The sequence below is a fragment of the Giraffa tippelskirchi genome, chromosome 3 (genome assembly GCF_054371585.1).
Source record: "Giraffa tippelskirchi isolate mGirTip1 chromosome 3, T2T-mGirTip1v1.2.pri, whole genome shotgun sequence".
NCBI lineage: Eukaryota > Metazoa > Chordata > Mammalia > Artiodactyla > Giraffidae > Giraffa > Giraffa tippelskirchi.
Genome location: NC_137277.1, coordinates 185504732 through 185521614, shown reverse-complemented (window position 1 = coordinate 185521614; position 16883 = coordinate 185504732). Strand labels below are relative to the sequence as shown.

The following is a 16883-nucleotide window of genomic DNA, read 5'->3' as shown; positions in this document are numbered from 1 at the left end:
AGTGTTCATAGCAGCATTATTTACAGTAGTTGGAAGCAACCTAAATGCCCATCAACAGTTGGATGGATAAAGAGGCTGTGGAATGGAATACCACCCAGTCATGGAAAAGAATAAATTCCTGCCACGTGCAACAGCATGGATAGGCCTGGACGGTATTATGCTAAGTGAAAGAAGCCGGGCAGAGAAACACAAATGGTGTATATGTTATCACTTATGTGTGAAATCTAAAAAACAAAACAAACAAACAAACAAAAATGAACATAGCAAAACAAAAACAGACTCACAGACGCAGAGAACAAACTAGTAGTTACCGGTAGGGAGAGAGAAGCAGGGAGGGACGAGAGGAGTTGGGGTTAAAAGGTACAAACTACTATGTATAAGATAAATAAGCTACAAGGATATATTGTACAACACAAGGAATATAGCCAATATTTACAATAAATAAATGGAATTTGTTTGTCTAGAAAAATGTTGAATCATTGTTTTATACCTGAAACTAATGTATTAATAACATTAGAAATCAGCTATACCTCAACTGAAAAAAAAAAAAAAAAGACACGCAGCAATAGAGAGTGGGGAAAGGCCGAATGAAGATAGAGGCAGAGGAAGGAGTTATGTTGCCACAAGCCAAGGGACACCAGGAGCTGCCCGGCGTTGGAAAAAGTGAGGAAGTATCCACCCCCTGGGGGCTTCCCAGGTGGCTCAGTGCTAAAAAACCTGCCTGCCAATACAAGAAACGCAGGTTCGAACCCTGGATCAGGAAGATCCCCTGGAGAAGGAAATGGCAACCCACTCCATTATTCTTGCCTGGGAAATCCCATGGAAAGAGGAGCCTGGCGGGCTACAGTCCATGGGGATGGCAAAAGAGGTGGACACAACTTAGCAACTAAACAACATCCTTCCTGTGAAACTTTGGAGAGAGTATGGCCCTGTTGACACTTTGATTAGTTTCTAGAGTCCAGAACTGTGAACCAATAGATTTCTGTTGTTATAAGCCCCTCATTTTGTGGAAAGTTGCTATAGGAAGTTAATATAGGGCATAAAATGAAGTATGTTGAGACTTAATGATAAGGTTGCAGCAGTTTGGTGTTATGAAAATTTAATATTATTATTAGATTTAATAAGTCATATTATCACTTATACTTTATACATATTTGTCACTATTAGACTTATTATTGAAGTCTGATTATTATTTGTAGGCTTGTTTATTATTACTATCCGAATCAAGAAGAATTTGACTGAACTAGGCCAAGAAGTTAGTGGTAAAGAGAGTAGGCTTAGCAGTCAAACAGAACTGGGTTCAAAACCCCAGCTTTGGGTACATATCAGTAGTGTGATCTCAGTCAAGTGATTTTTGCCTCTTAGATTGTCCTCATCGGTAAATTGTGGCTACCAAACCTTCTTCATCAGATTATTGTGAGACTGAGATTCCTCATTTAAAAACACTTAGCCCAGGAACTTCCCTAGTGGTCCAGTGGCTAAGATTCCGCACAGCCAATGCAGCGATCCTGGATTCAATCCGCGATCAGGGAATTAGATTCCACATGCTGCAACTAAGAGATTCCCAGTGCCACAATGGAAATGGAAGATCCTGTGTGTCTCAACTAAGACGCACCACAGCCAAATAATTTAAAGTACATAAATAATTTAAAATACATTAAAGCACTTAGCCCAGTGCCTGGCACATAGTAACATCTCAATAAATGCCAGTCGACTCATGACCAAAGCACATAGTAGGTCTACCCTACCTAATGTTGCCTCAATTAATCTCTCTTTCATTGTACCACCAGTATTCATCAAATTTCTTTCTTCATTGGCTCTATTCCCAGCAGAATGTAGAATGTGAGCCCCATTAGACAGGAGCAGAGTCTCATTTATGGCTGGGCATCCAGGATCTAGCACAGAGCCTAGCGTATATTGGTGAGATGGATGGATGAATGAATGAATGGTGAATACCTTGTCTTGTAAATAGTAAATGAAGACACATTCAATCAATACATTTCCTTTTATTCCATCTATAGCCCCAAATAATTGCATCAGAGTTCTTATGCATCCTCCTCACCATCAACAATTTCTCCTGCCTACTGCTTTAAGCCCCTTTGGTAGGAATCCAGCCTCTCTGATAATGTAAAACATGGGTATCCTGGGATCGTCAAAAGCATGGGGCTGAATCCTTGCTGGAGCCGATGGACTGTGGGACATCAGCCCTATGCCTGGCACGTAGTAAGGGAATTTCCCCCTCCTCCCACTTGCTCTGTTTATTATTTATTATAGGGTTCAGGTGGTAGAGGAGACAAAGGGGCTGAATCGAGGGGTGGCTGGGAACAATTTGGGGATTTATAAATCTTTGTGAATATCTTCCTTTTTCTTGGAGCTGGGCTAGACTGGCACACTGTCTGCTTCCAGTGGTACCACCCAAAAGGACTTAGCAAGACCAACAGAATTCTCTAAAGATTCTGCATCTCAAGTGATCCCAGCCTCCTCTGTATTCCCCAGGTCCCTAGGAGACACCGTGATTGTGAGTGGGGATTATCAGGGTGTCAGAGAGGGCCACTGCCCTAATAATAAGATGCTCTGAACTGGAGGCTTGTCAGTTACTTCTGGAAGAGGTGGATCAACATCCTTGATCCTCATCACATTTTAGTTCTTAGCCCTCTGTGGGAAGGGTGACCTTCAGGTAGGGCCTTTCATAGCTCTAGAACCAAGGAGACCCCTAACAAGCAGGAAGAAGGGCTGGCCAGCCATCCCATCTGGTATCCTGAGATCCCAGGAGAATGATCCATTCTTCCCAGATCTCCTCCAGGTCCCTCATTGCTGAGCATGAAAACTACACCCGGCTCCTGGGGTCTCTGGAGAATTCAGGCACTAAGCTGTTTTATTGGGAAGATTGTTCTAACCTGCACTGAGCCTGTCCCAAGCCACCTGCCTCCTGCCCACCTTGCTGCCCCTCACAGGGTCTGGCTACCCAACAGACTGTGATCAGGTCATGCAGACAGGCATGACCAGGCTACCTTCCAGGGGTCAGTACCAACTCTCAGTGGAAAGGGCTAAGTGTCCAGGCCTCTGGGGCTGGTTCAAGTCAGATGAGAGGATCAAGGCCACTCTTCCTCCTCCAGGGAGTGAAATGACTTCTGACTTGGCTTATTCCACACTGTGAAAGTGATCACATCAGTGATCAGAGCTCATCAGGCCAGGATAGCTCTCTGGAATCTAGCCCCGGGGTGGTTTTCACATCAGCCTCTGTCTCAGTGACTGAGGACCTGGGGACCTCTACTTTTCCTTCTGGCCCGAGGCCCCTCAGGCGCTTCTTCCAGTGGGCCAGGCAGTGGTGGGCAGAGGACCGGATCTCCCCACTCCTCAGGGCATAGATAACGGGGTTGACCATGGAGTTGACAAGGCAGAGCAAGGAGCAGAAGGCAAAGACCTTCTTTACCTGGTTGCTTAGCCTGGCCGCCAGGCTGTAGACCATGAGGGCCAGTACTGGGAACCAGAATATGAAGAGCACAGCCAGGAGCATCCCCAGGGTCTTGGCCAACTGCACATCCAACCGCATCCGGGCCATTCCAGACAGGTGTCTGTCCCGGTGCTCAGCCAAGCTGGCTACGTGCTGATGGGCCTTCCAGAGAACATGTGCGTAGGTGTAGATGATGCCCGAGAAGAGGGCAGCGATGAACAGGAGCCAACCCAGCAGATAGTCATTGGGGATCAGGGGGAAAAGCTCAGAACAGGGCCTGGGACAGCAGGTCCATCCCATGAGGGGCAGGTAGGACACCAATGCGGCGAGCACCCACATGATGCCCAGGGTCACCAGTGCCCTCTGACGGGTGAGTAGAGCTTTGTAGATAGGTGGGTAGCGCAGACAGAGGTAGCGGTCAATGGCGGTCAGCAGCAGGCTGCCTAGGGAGGCTGTGAAGGTCAGAGTCACGCTGCCGATCTTCAGCAGGAAGACAGCTTTGGAATCCACGCCATCAAAGACGTGGAAGTTTACAAAGCTGCAGGCAAAGACCACACTGGCCAGAAAGTCAGCCCCAGCCAAGCTGCCAATGAACAGGTAGGAGGGCTTCTTGCGGAGCCGGTGTGAGGACACGATGAGGTAGAGAACAACCAGGTTCTCCAAGGCGCTCAGCAGGCCCAGAAGGGTGCACAGCACTGCGATAGCGATCTTCTGGGGACCGCTCAGGATCATGTACTCCTTCATGGGGTTGAAATTCAAGCCATCGCTGGAGCCATTGGCTGCCTCTATCTTCAGGCATATCTCCATGGGGTGGGTCCCTGGGCTTCTGCCGGGTTTGCCGAGAAGTCTTTGCTGTAGCACAAGAAGAAGAAGAAGAAGAAGAGATGAGTCTTTTTCAATCAGTGCAATGACCTCACACGATCAAGGACTCTAGCCAGACTCTTCATCCGTGCGGATGGATCATATTTGTTGCTGTCTTTGGCGGCCCTAGTGTCTCAGAGTGTAAAGAATCTGCCAGTAATGCAGGAGACCTAGGTTCCATCCCTGGGTGGGGAAGATCCCCTGGAGAAGAGCAAGGCAACTCACTCCAGTATTCTTGCCTGCAGAATCCCATGGACGGAGGCGCCTGGTGGGCTACAGTCCACGGGGTCTCAAAGAGTCAGACACGACTTTGTGGTCAACACTTTCACTTTGTCACTTTCTCTCTATTTTACCCTTCCTCCATCCTAGTGAGGATGTACTAGGTCTGTACTGGTTGCCTTAGGAGAGGCATGCGGGAATTCAAGAAGCCGAAAAAGTGAAAAAAGTGAAGTCGCTCAGTCGTGTCTCACTCTTTGCGACCCATGGACTCTAACCTACCAGACTCCTGTCCATGGGATTTTCCAGGCAAGAGTATTTCAGGCAAGGTTGCCATTGCCTTCTCCAGGGGATCTTTCCCACCCAGGGATCAAAGCCAGGTCTCCCACATTACAGACAGACACTTTACTATCTGAGCCACCAGGAAAGTACATCAAGAAGCTGAGGTGGCCTGCAAACCATATGATCTCACATATATGTGGAACTAAAAAACCCCCCAAACTAATTCAAAGATATAGAGACTAGCCTGGTGGTTGCCAGAGGCAGGGATTGGTGGGAGGGTGGTGTGGATGAAATGCCTGAAGGTAGTCAAAGGTACAAGCTTTCAATTATAAAAAAAAGTGTTGGGGATAGTTACTAATACTGTATTTGAAAGTTGCTAAGAGAATAGATCTTGAAATTCCTCATCATAAGAAAAAAATTGCAACTGTGTAATAATGGATGTTAATGACTTATTACGGTGATCATTTCCCAATGCGTATAAATAGCAAATCATTATGTTGTACACCTGGAAATAGTATTATGTCACATATGAATTATACCTCAATAAAGTAAAATAAGAAATAAAAGTGACCTGCAAGCTTTTTGTCTTTAAGCAAAAAACTATGCTAAAGACTTCATTTTGAAAGTATGGAACTTTCTAAGGGTCAGAAACGGAAAGGAGGGCTTCCCTGGTGGCTCAGTGGTAAAGAACCCGCCTGTCAATGCTGGAGGCACAGATTCAATCCCTGATCTGGGAAGACCCCACATGTTGGGGAATAGCTAAGCCCATGGGCCACAACTAGAGCCTGTGCTCTAGAACCTGTGAGCTACAACTGCTGAAGGCTGCACGCCCTAGAGCCCACGCTCCGCAACAAGAGAAGCCGCCGCAATGAAAAGCCCGTGTGCTGAAACCAGAGAGTAGCCCCATTCTCCACAACTAGAGAAAAGCCTGCAGAGCAACGAAGACCCAGAAGAGCCAAAAATAAACAAACAAAATTATATTAAAAAAACTGAAAGGAAATCAAAACCAAGAAAAAGATGGAATCCAGAGTGATAAGGTGGAGGGTTTTTTGCATTTGTGTTTTATTTTGTTTTGTTTGCCAGTTTTGGTAAGTAAGATGCTGAAGGTTTAACAACTCTTTAGGGATGGTTAGACAAGACTTGAGTTTCACACCAGTAGAAATGCCAGATAAAATATAGGAGTCCAGATAAATCTGAATGTCAGATAATGAATCATCTTTAGTATAAGTATGTCCTAAGTATTGAGAAAAACAAACAGGGCACCCAAATATTGTAAGGGACATTGCTAAGTGCTAAGTCACTTCAGTCGTGTCTGACTCTGTGCGACCCCATGGACCACAGCCTACCAGGCTCCTCCATCCATGGGATTTTCCAGGCAAGAGTACTGGAGTGGAGTGCCATTGCCTTCTCCGGTAAGGGACATTATTAGAAAGCAAACTTCGAATTTCTCTAGAGGGATATACTCTCTTATCCAGGTCATACAAGATTTCCACATATAAAGGCCCAGGGAATTTGAGCTCATGATGCAGAATTACAAAATGCACAAGTAAATATGAAGAAGAGTTAGCAGAAATGTCATACGGTACAATTAGACTTCCAAGAACTTCATATAATTCTTGAGTTTATGTTATAGAATATGTATATAAGCTTTTTCTTTTTCTTGCAGCATGAGATCTAAGTTCTTGGACCAGGGATTGAACCCATACCTCCTGCACTAGAAGCATGGAATCTTAACCACTGGACTGCCAGGGAAATCTGAATATGTTTAATATGATTAAACAATAAGGAGTCAAAACCATGATTACTTAATGAGAGGCTAGGCAGATTTGAAGAAGAATCAAGTGGAATTTCTGGAAGTGAAAAATGAAGTCATTGAAAACGGAAAGCCTTAAGAGGAGGTGAAAGAGCAGAAGAGACTAGCCAGCCAAAAAACTCTGATCTAGAAAGTGGATCTGAGGAAACTTCTCAAAAAGCTGCACAAGGAGATAGAGAGATGGGACAAATGAAAGAATGGTTAAGAGACAGGAAGGATCGAAGGAAAAGGTTTAAAATATATCCAAAGAGATGGGAATACCAGACCATCTGACCTGTCTCTTGAGAAACCTGTATGCAGGTCAGGAAGCAACAGTTAGAACTGGACATGGAACAACAGACTGGTTCCAAATAGGAAAAGGAGTACGTCAAGGCTATATATTGTCACCCTGCTTATTTAACTTATATGCAGAGTACATCATGAGAAACGCTGGGCTGGAAGAAACACAAGCTGGAATCAAGATTGCCGGGAGAAATATCAATAACCTCAGATATGTGGATGACACCACCCTTATGGCAGAAAGTGAAGAAGAACTAAAGAGCCTCTTGATGAAAGTGAAAGAGGAGAGTGAAAAAGTTGGCTTAAAGCTCAACATTCAGAAAACTAAGATCATGGCATCTGGTCCCATCACTTCATGGGAAATAGATGGGGAAACAGTGCAAACAGTGTCAGACTTAATTTTTTTGGGCTCCAAAATCACTGCTGATGGTGATTGCAGCCATGAAATTAAAAGACACTTACTCCTTGGAAGGAAGGTTATGACCAACCTCGATAGCATATTTAAAAGCAGAGACATTACTTTGCCAACAAAAGTCCGTCTAGTCAAGGCTATGGTTTTTCCAGTGGTCATGTATGGATGTGAGAGTTGGACGGTGAAGAAAGCTGAGCGCCGCAGAATTGATGCTTTTGAACTGTGGTGTTGGAGAAGACTCTTGAGAGTCCCTTGGACTGCAAGGAGATCCAATCAATCCATCCTAAAGGAGATCAATCCTGGGTGTTCATTGGAAGGACTGATGTTGAAGCTGAAACTCCAATACTTTGGCCACCTCATGCGAAGAGTTGACTCATTGTAAAAGACCCTAATGTTGGGAAGGATTGGGGGCAGGAGGAGAAGGGGACGACAGAGGATGAGATGGTTGGATGGCATCACTGACTCGATGGACATGGGTTTGGGTAAACTCCGGGAGTTGGTGATGGACAGGGAGGCCTGGTGTGCTCCAATTCATGGGGTCGCAAAGAGTCGGACACGACTGAACGGCTGAACTGAACTGAACTGAACTAGTGTTTCAGAGGAGAAGAATAGAAATTGGTGGTGGCCATTGGGGAGGCCATATTAAAAGAGATGCTAGTGGAAAATTGCCCAGAATTCTCCTGGATGTGATTCCTCAGATTCAGAAATCACAGTGAACTTCGAGCAGGTTTTTTTTTTTTAATACTGTAGTTGATTTACAACGTTGTGTTAGTTCCAGGTGTACAAGAAAGTGATTCAGTATATATGTATATGTGTGTGTGTATAATTTTTTTCCAGATTCTTTTCCATTATAGGTTATTATAGGATATTGAATATAGCTACCTATGCTATACAATGAAAAAAGAAAAAAAAAAGTGGTAATCACTCAGTCCTGTCCTGATTCTTTGTGACCCCATGGACTGTAGCCTGTCAGATTCTTCTGTCCATGGAATTCTCCAGGAAAGAATTCTGGACTGGGTTACTATGCCCTTCTCCAGGAGATAAATAAATAAAAGTCAGTAGTCTTTTATAAAAATATTATGATATTTATATATACATAGCTTTTCAGTTTCTTTTCCATTATAGGGTATTACAGGATATTGAATATAGCTCCCTGTGCTATACAGTAGGACCTTGGTTATCCATTTTATGTGTAGTCATGTGTTGAGCAGAATTTTTAAAACAAATGAATTCCACATTCACATATACATTGTAATAAAACTTCAGAATACCAAAGACAAAGAGAAAAAATTAAAAACAATCAGAGATTAAAAAAAACCCACAATACCTGCAAAAGAGTCACAATGAAATTTAAAAGCAAATTGGCCAAGAACAATAATAATAGCCAGAAGATAGATGGCAAAAGGCTAGCTGTCACTCAAAATAATACAAATAGAATTATTCACTAATAGACCTTCACTGAAGGAAGTCTAAAAATATGTCATCAGAAGAAGGAAATTCTCCATAGAGGGAAGGACAGAAAGGCAAGAAGGAATTGTGAACAAATAAGTGGATAAATGTATAAGTAAATAAAAACAAATGCCTGTATAAAGCAATAATACTATAATAATAATAGTGACTGAGTGATTTGGAGAGTATAAAAACAGAGTGCAAGTAAAATTGTGAATGACAGTAACATAAGCCGAGAGAGAGGAATAGAGTTGAAGCTTTATTTAGGAAGTGAGTAATGGTATTGAACTGTGGTGCTGGAGAAGACTCTTGAGAGTCCGTTGGACTGTAAGGAGATCCAACCAGTCCATCCTAAAGGAAATTAATTCTGAATATTCATTATAAGGAATGGAGCTGAAGCTGAAGCTCCAATACTTTGGCCACCTGATGCGAAGAGCCAACTCACTGGTAAAAACCCTGATGCTGGGAAAGATTGAAGGCAGGAGGAGAAGGGGACGACATAGGACGAGATAGTTGGATGGCATCACTGACTCAATGGACATGAGTTTGAGGAAGCTCTGAGAGATGGCAAAGGACAGAGAAGCTGGCGTGCTGCAGTCCATGGGGTCGCAAAGAGTCGGACACGACTGAGTGAGTGAATGACAAATGGAATTGATCTAATTTGGACTTTTAAAAATCAGGCATCAGAACTTCACTGGTGGTTCAGTGGTTAAGACTTCACCTTCCAATGAAGGGGTGCAGGTTCGATCCCTTGTTGGGAAGCTAAGATCCCAGGAGCCTCATGGGCCAAAAGGCCAGACATAAACAATAGATGCAACATTGTAACAAATTCAGTAAAGACTTCTAAAATGGTCCAATAACTTTAAAAAAAAAATCAGGCATCATTGTGGCAACTAAAAATTGGCACTTACCAAGGGCACTGCCAACCAGTGAACAACAAGGGCATTTGCCATCTGTTTCTACGGAAATTGAACCCCATGCTGCTATACCTGTTGATCTTCAACACCCCCTGAAGGAGTTCAGGGTGGAGAGAGGCACTCTGTGTTCCAAGGAATCTGGTGGGACAGCTCTTAAGATAGTTGAATGTTTTTAGGAATGGATTTTATGATCTCAATCCTTGCATCTCCTCATATCTAGAGAAGCACTAAATCCCTTCATGGTGACATCAGATCCTCATGACTAACAAGAAACCTTTTATAAAATGAGTGCTTCATGGTACTGAACTCCCCCTCCTCCAGAACCTTATATATTGACTTTCCCCCACTGCCGCTTTGGAGCAGTCTCTCAGAGCTATCTGAGATGCTGCCTCCCAGGCTGCAGTCCTCATTTTGTCCCAAATAAAACTTAACTCACAACTCTCAAGCTGTACATCTTTTTTACTCAATAGTTATGGCAACCACGAAGGGACCCAGAGTGGACTTCCTTCCTTCAACTGGACTCCACGAGGAACCGGAGCTTTGGTACCAGCAGTGGCCCCGTGCGCCCATCCGCCTCCTCGGGGAGTGCAGATGAATTTGGGTAAGTCTCTCCTAGTTCTTGAATCTCCTGTATTGGTTGAGATTCTGAGTTTTATTTAGTGGTGGAGGAGGTTACCTGCCCTCTCCCAGTAGGAAAGATACTGGGGGGCCCCAGGTGAAACATCCGGGGCACACCCACTCATGGTCTAGACACGGAGTGGGGCTTGGTTGAAAGATACCGAGAAATCCCCACCCAGGCAAAAGATACTGGGGCGGGGGGGGGGCTGGCTGAAAGATGCCAGGGGTTACCCACCCAGTGGAAAGGTACTGGGTAGGGGCACTCGACTGGGGAAAAAAATTAAGGAATACCCAGGGCTCAGCTGAAAGATGAGTTGCTCCATTGTAGGGGACTGAATGGTCTTAACTAAGTGGTTAAGTCAGAGGCTGATCTGATACTTTTCCTCAATTCGACTGCCATTATAGAATTTGTCAGGATAACAGTGAGGAGAATAGATGAGAGCTTTGCTCTGAAGAAAAGGGACAAGACTCCTCCCGGTCGGTTTTGGTTTTCTCAGGAGACTGAGAAATTTACGGCAGTAGTGGAGGCCTAGGCCTCATACTGTGCAGTGGTCCTATAGGGAAATCCACTCGTTAATTAAGATACTTGTTCCTCCGGGGGTCGCACGTAAGAATTGGCCATTCAGCGACCTGAGCAGCCATGGTGGTCTTAGATTGCCGCAGGCAGAATCCGAGAGACATAAGCTTCACTAGTGATTTTTATCCCCGACAAATTCAGCTTAAAATGGGAAACAAAATCTCTCAAAAACAGAAACAAAGGAGTGTCAGAAAGCCAGCCTCTGACTAACACTCCAGCCAGATTCATGTACAATACCTATGGAGCTCATACTTGCAAGTACCTAGTTAATTGAAGAAATTATACTAAAAGAGATCTCAACCTAAAATAGCCAAATTGGGTTTGTTTTTTTTTATCTTTCAAAATTGATATTTTTGTGGGCACAATTAGAAAAGGCCAGCCGTGCTTACTTTGACTGGTATCTAGAAGCTTCTAAAAGAGGAAATGATAGAGTAACTTCTTCACAGGAAACCAACAAGAAATTGCTTGAAACTATATCAGAACTAAAAAAGGCTGCTAGCACTGACTCTGCCAGGTCACAGGTCTAGTGGAACTGGGAAGTCACATTTGGTATTTATGCCATTTGGCTTTTGATTTCTGAACATCTCTTTGCCTTTTGTTTCAGAGTGTGACTCCTGGCTGGTGAAGTTCTGATGTGGTTTGGTTTGAGTGTGCAGACCTCTGGTACATACTGCTTGAGCTAATATGGGAATTGCTCACTCTAAGTTTCCACACTCCACCTGGGAACCCCTTGGAAAAAAAAATTTTTTTTGGACTGGTCAATCTATAGCTATGACAAGAAAAATGGCCTAAAAATAGTAGATCTTTATTGACAATAGGATAGGAAAATGGACTTAAGTTCCCTTATGTCTAGGACTTCCTCCTGTAATCAACAGCCTAGGGCTGATCAAACTAAGACCCTCACTTCGCTAGAGGGACAATCCCTGCTGGGACCAATCTGCCCTTGTTATAAGGGTCAATTGAGCACTATCTGGTCTAAATTCTGGCTATAAAACTATGATCACAGAAAAATACTATTTTTGACAATGTGGTCACAATATTCTTTAGACTCCAGAGAAAGCTTGAAGAAAAAAATTATCTTCTTAAGAATTCTTGCCTTGAGGAAATAACTCCTCCTATATCTTTAGACCAGAGCTCTCTGGATCACTCTGAAAGTGAAAGTGAAGTCGCTCAGTTGTGTCCGACTCTTTGCGACCCTGTGGGCTGTAGCCCACCAGGCTCCTCCGTCCATGGGATTCTCCAGGCAAGAATACTGGAGTGGGTTGCCATTTCCTTCTCCAGGGGATCTTCCCAACCCAAGGATCAAACCCAGGTCTCCTGCATTGCAGGCAGATGCTTTAACCTCTGAGCCACCAGGGAAGCCCTGGTCACTCTAGACCATCTCTTATTCCTGAAACCAAAAGGAAAAAAAAGGGAACAAAGCCTTTTAAAATCTTATTCCAACCATTTTTTTTTTTTTTTTACAACTAGTATTCATAACTGAGTTTGGAAATTAAGCAGAATATTTTCATTGTACCTAGGTTTAATATAAGTTAACTATTATTATATCTGTTACAAGTTTGTCAGCAAGGAAATTACCTTGAGTGAAGAAACTTCTAAAAAATGTTAAGAATAATTATTCTTCAGGAATGTCTGTCTAAAATAGTCTCTCCATTCCATGTTCGATGCATGAGACAAGGGCTCAGGGCCGGGGCAATGGGATGACCCAGAGGGATGGGATGGGGAGGGATGTGGGTGAGGGGTCCAGGAAGGGGAACACATGTAAACCCATGGCTGATTCATGTCAATGTATGGCAAAAACTATTACAATATTGTAAAGTAATTAGCCCCCAACTAAAATAAATAAATTTATAAAAAAAAAAAGAAAACCAAAAATAAATAAATAAATAAATAAAATAGTCTCTCCAGATTGGGGTAACTTGAACTTCTAAGGGTTGTGCTAAATTAAGCGCTGGATGTCTATTGAATAGCTAAGTCATTTCCAAATAAAATAAGATTTTGAAACATTTACTACTGAACACTAATTTCCTCTTACAGAGAAACTAAAGAGTTCTGAGATTAAAAATGAATGATGTTTGGTGCCATCCTGAAATGTTCTCTCTAAGAAAGCAAAGGTTTTAGAAATTATCACTGGTATTTATGCTCATCAATCTATAAAATGCTAATATAAAAGTCAGTTCTTGGTTGCTTAAGGGAAGTAGAAAGTGTTTTCAGTCAAGAAGGTATGAGGAATGGAATTGCATTTTGTGACGGGAAAAGGAAGTAAGCCTGACTTACAGGTGGCTTTTTAGGATGGAAGAACACAGTAATGGGTACAGAAAGGGATAAGGTTTGTGAAAAGTGAAACATGAGGAAGGAGTTTTGTACATGGTTAGGACTGAGTTTAAAATAAAGTTAATTACTGCTACTGCTAAGTCGCTTCAGTCGTGTCCGACTCTGTGCGACCCCATAGACGGCAGCCCACCAGGCTCCACCGTCCCTGGGATTCTCCAGGCAAGAATACTGGAGTGGGTTGCCAGTTCCTTCTCCAGTGCATGAAAGGGAAAAGTGAAAGTGAAGTCGCTCAGTCGTGTCCGACTCTTAGTGACACCATGGACTGCAGCCTACCAGGCTCCTCTGTCCATGAGATTTTCCAGGCAAGAGTACTGGAGTGGGGTGCCATTGCCTTCTCCTAAAGTTAATTAAGTTTACCTTAATAAAGTAAGCTGGTGCAAAAACTTGAATTTAGCTTTTCTCTCTGTTAAGAGGACATCTTTCCTTCAGATATTGAACTGCCTTTGATAATAGATTTAAGTTTCTTTATCTCTTAAATGATCTGTTCTAAAATCCTTTATTGTTACTTTGACTAAGTGAATAGCTATTGTTTCACAATGACATATAATCCTATCTGACTGAGTATTCTAAACCTTTTTGATATTTGTTGATAAAACTTCCTAAATCATTCTAATGAAGATTTCTGGCTAACTTTGGGAGGCTTCAGAGGGCCCCAGAAACATCCCAAAGAAAGATATTACACTAATTTGGCTCATTTTGTATACAGAACTACATGGGGAATGTTGTCAAGTGAGTATTAAGTTTCAGGTTACACTGCATGGTAAATGTTACTAATATAGATATCCTAGAAATTGTATGGGAGAAGGAAACGGCAAACCACTCCAGTATTCTTGCCTGGAGAATCCTTTGGACAGAGGACCCTGGTGGGCTGCTGTCCATGGGGTCGCACAGAGTCGGACACGACTGAAGCGACTTAGCATGCATGCATGCATTGGAGAAGGAAATGGCGACCTGCTCCAGTGTTCTTGCCTGGAGAATCCCAGGGACTGAAGAGCCCGGTGGGCTGCCATCTATGGGGTTGCACAGAGTCAGACACGACTGAAGCGACTTAGCAGCAGCAGCAGCAGAAACTGTATGGAGTTCCTAAAATTCTGATATGTTTGGGTAAAATGTTATCAGGCATAATTCTAGTTATTATCTCAATATTGTCATAGCACTAACCAAGTTTCGCCTCTTCAAGAAGATTTATAAAGAGGACTTTTGGATAAATACCAGTTTCTGAACTGAGTGAGGATTCTAATAGAAAACCTGATGACTTTACAAAGGTTAACAAAAGGACTGAATGAACTGGTGAATATGCTTGTAACGTTCATGGTTTCTATCTGAAAAATTACTGATTTGAATCTGTGTTTTCCAGGTGTAAGAAAAAAAAAACCTTTCCCTCAAACTAAATATGACAGTAATTTGGTAAAATTATATTTTATAAACAAACTGAAACATTTATCTTTTTTCTCTATCTGAACCCTCCAGAGATTGGAAGCTCTTAGTTTCCAGTAACTTTGTCAGATACTTTAGGAAGGTTATCTTAATAACAGGTACAGAAATCTCAAGGAATTTTGGAGACTTTGAGAAGAGAGGAATTTACTTAGATCTGTTAGGCAAAATTTGTGATAAGCCTTTGGCATGACTTTCCTAGCCCTGAAAGATTTTATTTTAAAAGTTCAGTCTGAGACTATAAAAGTCTCAGCAAAGCAAAAAAGTCTATGATCAATTATGGTTACATAAATCATCAGGCCAAGTTTATTGAGACCAGACCTATATTACAAACAGGTCTTAATTAGGTTATATTTGGTAAAAATGACAGTGATTTTAAGGAGAAAGAGCTGTTTCAATGAATGTTAAATCCTAGTTTGTTAATGGAGGTCTGTATCTACTAAGACTCATTTCCTGGATAGTTCTTTGCTGTTAGGGTATATGAATGTAAAATTTAATTGAATTATTGAAGAACACTCTAGGGTTGTTTCTGAAGCTTATCTCAGTAATCCTTCTTTGGATCAAGATCAGATGCCTCACACATGACCTGCAACCAAGACTGGAAGACATAATTTAAGGAACTGTCCCCAACCTGGATGGAAGGACCTTTCTATCAGTTCAGTTCAGTCACTCAGTCATGTCCAACTTTTTGCGACCCCATGGACTGTAGCGCGCCAGGCCTCCCTGTCCATCACCAACTGCTGGAGTCTACCCAAACCCATGTCCATTGAGTCGGTGATGTCATCCAACCATCTCATCCTCTGTCGTTCCCTTCTCCTCCTGCCCTCAATCTTTCCCAGCATTAGGGTCTTTTCAAATGAGTCAGCTTTTTGCATCAGGTGGCCAAAGTATTGAAGCTTCAGCTTCAACATCAGTCCTTCCAATGAACAACCAGGACTGATATCCTCCAGGATGGACTGGTTGGATCTCCTTGCAGTCCAAGGGACTCTCAAGAGTCTTCTCCAACACCACAATTCAAAAGCATCACTTCTTCGGCACTCAGCTTTCTTTATAGTCCAACTCTCACATCCATACATGACTACCGGAAAAACCATAGCCTTGACTAGACAGCCCTTTGTTGGCAAAGTAATGTCTCTGCTTTTTAATATGCTATCTAGGTTGGTCATAACCTTCCTTCCAAGGAGTAAGCGTGTTTTAATTTCATGGCTGCAATCACAATCTGCAGTGATTTTGGAGCCCCCAAAAATAAAGTCAGCCACTGTTTCCACTGTTTCCCCATCTATTTCCCATGAAGTGATGGGACCAGATGCCATGATCTTAGTTTTCTGAATGTTGAGCCTTAGGTCAACTTTTTCACTCTCCTCTTTCACTTTCATCAAGAGGCTCTTTAGTTCTTCTTCACTTTCTGCCATAAGGGTGGTGACATCTGCATATCTGAGGTTATTGATATTTCTCCCAGCAATCTTAATTCCACCTTGTGCTTCTTCCAGTCGTGTTTCTCATGATGTACTCTGCATAGAAGTTAAATAAGCAGGGTGACAATATACAGCCTCGACATACTCCTTATCCTATTTGGAACCAGTCTGTTGTTTCATGTCCAGTTTTAACTGTTGCTTCCTGACCTGCATACAGATTTCTCAAGAGGCAGGTCAGATGGTCTGATATTCCCATCTCTTTCAGAATTTTCCACAGTTTATTATGATCCACATAGGCAAAGGCTTTGGCATAATGAATAAAGCAGAAATAGATGTTTTTATGCAACTCTCTTGCTTTTTCGATGATCCATCGGATATTGGCAATTTGATCTCTGGTTCCTCTGCCTTTTCTAAAACCAGCTCGAACATCTGAAAGTTCACGGTTCACGTATTGCTGAAGCCTGGCTTGGAGAATTTTAAGCATTACTTTACTAGCGTGTGAGATGAGTGCAATTGTGCGGTAGTTTGAGCATTCTTTGGCATTGTCTTTCTTTGGGATTGGAATGAAAACTGACCTTTTCCATGGAGAAGGAAATGGCAGCCCACTCCAGTACTCCTGCCTGGAAAATCCCATGGACGGAGAAGCCTGGTAGGCTACTGTCCATGGGGTCGCGAAGAGTTGGGCACAACTGAGCGACTTCACTTTTAGTTCTCTCAATCATAGAAAACCAATCTTCTCTTAAGAAAGGGAGACGCAGCCGCTCTTTTTTTTGGCTTTGCATTTTATTTTCTACGTATCATCATTGAATTTATAATTAACAC

At 42.8% G+C, this 16883-nt stretch overlaps 1 protein-coding gene across 3 annotated transcripts in view; it reads right to left on the bottom strand.

The window, feature by feature from the left end:
• Positions 1-1991: 1991 nt before the first annotated feature.
• Positions 1992-16883, bottom strand: part of CNR2 (cannabinoid receptor 2) — a 38956-nt gene continuing 24064 nt past the window's right edge. For all 3 annotated transcript variants that reach the window (XM_081574445.1, XM_081574444.1, XM_081574442.1), the window contains one exon: positions 1992-4306. In XM_081574445.1, coding sequence (XP_081430571.1) covers positions 3176-4261 — 1086 coding nt within the window. In that variant the 5' untranslated portion in view covers positions 4262-4306 and the 3' untranslated portion in view covers positions 1992-3175. The remainder of the gene's footprint in view (positions 4307-16883) is intronic.